The sequence below is a fragment of the Glycine max genome, chromosome 4 (assembly GCF_000004515.6).
Source record: "Glycine max cultivar Williams 82 chromosome 4, Glycine_max_v4.0, whole genome shotgun sequence".
Lineage (NCBI taxonomy): Eukaryota > Viridiplantae > Streptophyta > Magnoliopsida > Fabales > Fabaceae > Glycine > Glycine max.
In genome coordinates, this window is record NC_016091.4 from 6937581 (window position 1) to 6944324 (window position 6744).

General features: G+C 25.8%; 1 protein-coding gene across 1 annotated transcript in view; it reads left to right on the forward strand.

Moving 5' to 3' along the window:
• The first annotated feature begins 6018 nt into the window (after positions 1-6018).
• The window catches only part of LOC121174821 (5'-methylthioadenosine/S-adenosylhomocysteine nucleosidase-like), a 3380-nt gene continuing 2654 nt past the window's right edge, over positions 6019-6744 (forward strand). The window contains exon 1 of the mRNA XM_041015119.1: positions 6019-6046. Within this exon, the coding sequence (XP_040871053.1) occupies positions 6019-6046 (28 nt within the window). The remainder of the gene's footprint in view (positions 6047-6744) is intronic.

Here is a 6744-nt window from a genome sequence, read left to right on the forward strand (position 1 = left end):
TGTAAAATTTAAGTATTGAAATAGCTAAAAAATGTATAATGATAAAAAAATAATAATAAAATTATGATGTATTTAAAAAAGATAATAAAAAATTGAATAAATATAAGGAGGATAAAAATAAAAAAAATATATAAAAAATTAAAAACTAATATTTTTAAAAATATTAGATATTTCAAAAATCGTTAAAAGCTAATATTTTAAAAAATGTTATTTCAAATAGTATATAAAAAAAGTTAAAAAATATTATAAAAAAAAACTTATTTATTAAATAGTTATATAAACTTTTTGACAAATAAAAAAAAACTAAAACTTACCTGAAATATTTTAATGAACATAACGTATACAGATGATTGTACGTGTATGCATTGTCATCAATCATGTTTGTTAATAAGGAAAGGAAGTGTTTTTGATTCTTTATTAAATTTGGTTTTGTTCATTATGTTTTTAAATTGATGAATTTAATCTTCACTTTAAAAAATATGTAAATCTAGTCATTTTTTTTAACTCTGTAGCGTTAAAAAACTGTCACTAAATGTTAAGTTTAGATTTGAGTAATGACTAAATATTAAATACACATTTTAAAAAGATTGAAAGACTTAATTTATTATTTTGAAATTATAACAACTAAAATTAAATTTAATTAAAAATATAAGAATTATTAAAAACATCTTTTCTTTTAATAATTTCTTTTGAAAGAATAAAAAAATATTAATAAAAAGTCCAACACAAGCACAAAATGTGTCTGATTGAGGACAAAACCAAAAACAGAAGTAAAAGTCTTTTTTTTCTTTTAATAATTAAAATAAAATCACTACCAAAGACTAGTAGTCTTTTATGGTCCATGGAGTACTAATAATCGGCCAAAGGATCGACACAGCAGTTTTTAGTTTTTAGCTAGATTTTAGACTCGTGAAGCACGGGTTTTATATTATATATATTTATAATATTTTATATAATACTATATTTTTAAATATGTATATAATAAGAATTTAATTACTTTTTGGTTGAATCACGCTACGTTGATACTATGCTGTAACTGGTTTATATGAATTTGAGCTAATCCGATACAGATTTTGTATTTTCTCATATGGCTTGGTTTTGATCGCTTCTTGTGCTCAAACCATGCTATTTTTCTTAATAAAATATATTTGTCTTTCAAAAAAAAATTAAAATGTGTTTGTTAACAATAATAATTGAAAATAAAATAATATATTATAAAAATAGTCAAAAGTGCTTTATACATCGTAATTCTAAAAAAATGTGTTTGGTGAAGAACAGTGCATTATTAAATTCGTTATTATGCATTATTAGACTTAATTTTTTTAGACATTGAATTTTTTTGTTGCGGAGTTAATTTCACATTCCTTTCATTATGGGGATTTAATTCAATTAGTTGTATAGAATGCATGAGTTATTTTAAAGGTTTAATTATATATGTTTTTGGTTCTCTAATTTAATTTCTAAGTTCAATTTAGTCTTTTTATTATTAAAAAAAATTAATTATGTCCTTTAATTTTTTTAAATGATTTAATTAGATCCTTTTATTTTTTTAAATTTCAATTAGATTCCTTATTTTTTTAAATAGGTTTAATTTGATCTCACTATAAAACAAACTCAGTTCCATTTTTCAAAAGTTTTGAAGCAAATAAAAGGAAAAATAAGACTAAATTGAACTAATTTTAAAAATAAAAGATCAAATTGAAAGTAAAGAGACCAAATTAAATTATTTTTCAAAATTAGAAAACTTAATTGAACCTTATAATAAGAGGATTAAATTAAATCTAAAAAATAAATTAAAAAACTAAACAATAAGAGGATTACTTTTTTTATGTGCAATAAAATTTTTTTATCACTCATAACAATTTTATATAACAATTTTATTTAACTTGAATATGATTACTTTATGTAAAAGATTCATGTTACCTATACTAGTAAATAACGAAAATAACTGAATTGTGATTTTTTTTTCTTTTTAACATGGGTTACCAATTTTCTTGCTTTATTTGTTGAAAAATATTCTCTATTTCTTGATGTTTAATTTTCTCGATCTGTGTTTATTTTTGTTCTTCCTTTCTGCATGAAGTAAATATTTTTCTGCTAACTACCAAACAACAGTGTCATCTTTATGCGATGAGAAACCCAACAAGGATATTATCACACCCACCGATCAAAGAGTTCCAATTGGCAATAATTATTTGTAATTTTCAAAACCGTTTACAACTATGAAGACGCCTAACGATAAACTCAGCATCCCAACGATTGTGTGGTAGCGTTGGATGGTGGTTTGTCTTCTGATTAATAGACGCGTTGTACCATTTTTATGAATTTTGTTCACGAATTTTCGAATAATCTAGTGAATTTTCTCAACTCCTCGTAGCTTTTCCATCTTGTGCAAAATTTTTGCTAAATCATTTGAGAGTCTCATGTAAGTTTAGTGAAAGAGAGTTAAAGTTAGGGGATTTTCCTAATGGAGATTTTTTTTTTCTTTTTCTGAGAAGCAAAAGAAAATTTCATTAAACATAAACCACAAAATAACCATCTTCCTATGGTTCTTTTATCATTTTGAGTTGTAATTTTTTTTTAGAATTACTAAATAGAGACATTTTTTAAATTAATTCTCAGTTAAAAATAAATCGTAAAAGTAGTTTTGATTTTATTAAAAAAATCATAAATCTTTATATGAATTCATATAGATTTAAGATTTTTGTTTGCAGTATGATAATTACTTTTACTACTTAGAATTAATTGAAAAAATGTCTCATTTGGTAATTTCAAAAAAATAATTAATTCCAATTGGTAAAATATCCTCTTCCTATGCTACCCTTTACCATGAACACTTCCATAATACCAATACAAACCTCAGAACCACAAACACTATGCAAATAAAACACCCACGAAAAAATCATAACTACCAAATAACACTATCATTCCAGAGTATACATTATATTATCAGTCCATATTAACAATAACCATCACGAGTCTGATCAATCATCTCAGAAAAAAGAAGCAGCTACACTGAATAAGGCAAGAGCTACACTATTCATATACCAAAACTGAATAAACAATTACTGTATCCATTCTGCAGTCTGCACTATCAACCACAATACTCCCATCAAACAAACCTTTGACTGCAACCAATTCAAAAACCGTCATAGCTAGTATCATACCGTACCATCAATAATCAAATGACCTGCATGCTACCACAACTTCACCCCATAGAATACCACCATATACCTTCAATTCGAATATACCACAGTTCACAGCAACCAAAACTCAAACTTTTCCCATGCATGCCATCCACCATCAATCATTGACTCATACTTCAAAACGACAGCTACGTGCTATCAACCGTCCGGCTCAATTAATTCATTTGAAAATAATTTTCCTTAAACATTCCATAGTTTTAATTACTTCACACTTTTCTTTATCTTTCTTTTACTTTTCACATTTATTATTTTCTCTCATTCTTTTTTTTTTTTTATCTCACTCTTCAGTCTTCACTAAGGCTTATACGTACAGTCCCAAGAATTATGACAACAATATATCTTCTTCAATCCAAAATTATACTATTGTGATTGCAATCATTGAAATAACCAAACAGTAACTGCTGGACCCTGTATAAAATGGAATATAATTCCTTTTAAATTATGGAGTCATAATTAAAATTATTTTTGCAGATTCAAAATGTAATTTATACATTCAATTAAGGAATCTAATTTATTATGATTTTTAGTTATAATATAATTTATATATTCAAAAATATTTATTTTAAAATTTAATTTATAAAATAAACATTTATATACAAATACTAATTTATTAAATATATTTTAAGAATATAACTTTATTTGACTATAATATTTTTTATTCCATTGACGGGTTCCAATTTTAGTTATTAAATATGCTCGGATAAAATAAAATTTAAAATTAATATTACTTAGTTTTCTGAAATGATAATGATTTTAAAAATACTATATTATTTTTACTTATCCGTGTTCTTTCAGTTTTAAATAGTAGTTTCACGCTGTGCAGAAAAATCAATCAAAAAATAATTTCATAGTGAAAGTTAATAAGAATTTTATTTTTAAGATCTTACAATTTAACAATAATAGATCCTTTAATAGAAAAACATTATAAAGATGTTTATATTAATCAAAAATACTTTTTGAATCATATATGTCTTGTGTTGATTTCAATTACCAAACAATTTTATGGACGCAAATCACATGTCTCACAGCACTAGCACTGTGATGTGTGTCTCAAATTATATCCCACCAACAAAACTTGACACGTACGTACGTGGATTAAAATAAAATGTGTATTTTCTATTTTTATCACATCCATTTTGCGGTCTACTCCGTTACGCCTTTCCCTCACAATCATAAGCAATTTGTTGTCTTCTCCTTACTATATCAATTTTGAATACGTTAAAAATTGGCTTCCTTTTTCTCAGTTGCGATCAAAGCAAAGCTCCTGTAAATTGGATAAATTGGTGATGTCTCCATTACAATCAATCCATAGTCAAGTGATAGCAATGCTTCCATTTCCAATTAGGATCAAAACAGGGCTAGGTTACATTTAAACACAAAATAGCAGGCAACACAAGAATTGTTCTTTATTCACGATTAAGATCAATTCTGAACACGTCATTGTTTCAAGGCAATTCAAATCAAGATTTTGTTTTCTTTGCTAGTAGCCCCCATCAATGTATTATCAATTACGATCAAAATAGAGGAGAAATTTGTTTTGATACAAAACGGATCTTGATGCAAAACAATGCTCTCGATTACTTAGGTTGAAGGATGAACAATGGTGTAAGCGGCGTAACGGATCCGTCAAATGACTGTGTGAAAAAGTAGGAAATACACATTTTATTCTTAATCCACATGTCAAGATTTTATTGGAGAAGCATAATTTGAGACACAAATGAGACAAGTGATTGAGTCTCAATTTTATACGTCAATTAAGATATTTTTATCTTTTAAATATGTTAATTATTAATTAAAATATTTTCTAGTAAAACTGAGATCATTAATTGAGAATAATAAAATTACTCCAATTTCTTAATTGATTCATGACCTAACATTTAGGTCCTTTGTAAAGTAATAATATTGTTTCACTCCTTGATTATGCTTGCTTGTCCTAACTATGCTTGAGGTTTCTTTTTATAGAGGATTTTTTTTTCTTTCCGTACGTGTACATACATCTGCTCTTTCTTTCTATAAAACCAACCCTCAGGTCTTTCATTTCACATGCTCCATAGTTATTGCACTATAAATTTAATAGTTAGAGAGAGAAAATGATAAACATAATTAGTATGATGAGAAAAATAAAAAGATAAAAAAAATGGAGTAAAAAGGAAAAGAAGAAGAAAAAAGAAAAAAAATAAATATACATTCACGGTATATGTAAGGAAAGGAAGTAAAAAAAATGAATGCTTTTGCAATTATACTCTGTAGGAAGTACGGATAACTTCTTTGCAGTTGGCTTGTTAATTAACCCGATATCCCTTTCGGGCTTGGGGACAAAATGAATTTTTCAAAACAAAAATATTGCAAAATATTATTTTAGAACTTAGAAGTGGTAAAGATTAGAGAAATGTTTTTAAAATTAGTACATAATGTCTGCCTTCAGATATCCTTAGATTTTTGTTTAATTTTTGTCTAATTGGTATTTTCTACGAAGTTAATTAATTAATCGATACGATCTCACATAATATTCATCCCGTTTTGTATTTGATTGTGCAATTAATTAAGTCATTATATAAACTTGAAAGATTAATGAATGATTTGGTGGTTGTGTATATATATGTTGCATTGTGCAGAGGTATGGGCTAGGGCCTGATGACACATTACCCTTGGAAGACAATGGAGACTACACCAGGGAAATAGGGCACTTAAATTTTGCAAATTTCACCTCAAACGTAACTGCAGATAGTCCATTTGATAACCAACTCAACAATATATGGTACCAACCAGAAGAGATTTTTCCCGTTGATAGGTGTTCCGGAAGTAAGGCAACATGTCTTCTGGGTTCCGGTTGATTCCAAGTACTATCACATTGCCAAAAAGTTGAAGGTAAATGACCCTAACCCTAATGCTGATAGGAATCAAATAGAAAAGAAAGAATTAAGAAAAGAAAAAATTAAAATAAAGTTATATTTTATTTGGATGAATAAAAAAAAGTAGTGGAGATTTTTTGTGTGTGTTTATTTGGATGAGTAAAAAAAGAGAGTAAAAAGGAGAATAAATAAATCATATGAAAATATTTTTATATTAATTAAAAAATTAATTTTAACTTCTTATTTTTTTCTTAATCTTTTATATACCAAAAAAAGTTATTTAATTTTTTAATAAATTAAAACCAAAAAAATAAGATAAAGATAAGCTCCCTTTCATTTCATGCCAATAATTTAGTAGAAAATTTTCTTCTCTTTTCTATTTTTTAAAAATAAATAATAAGATTATTCTTTTTATTTTCTTGTACTTTATTAACTATTTTGTATTATTGTATAAACAAACAGAGAGTAGGTGCCTAGGTGGGCTGATATTAGAATTCAAAAAAAATTGTTTCTGTCTGAACATATTAAGCGGGTAATTTTTTTAATTTATTATATGAAAATGACATGCAGAACGTGGGTTTAGAAAATATTTGTGCTGACATAATATATATATATATATATATATATATATATATATATATATATATATATATATATATATAGAGTAACTTTTTCATAGGTGATCG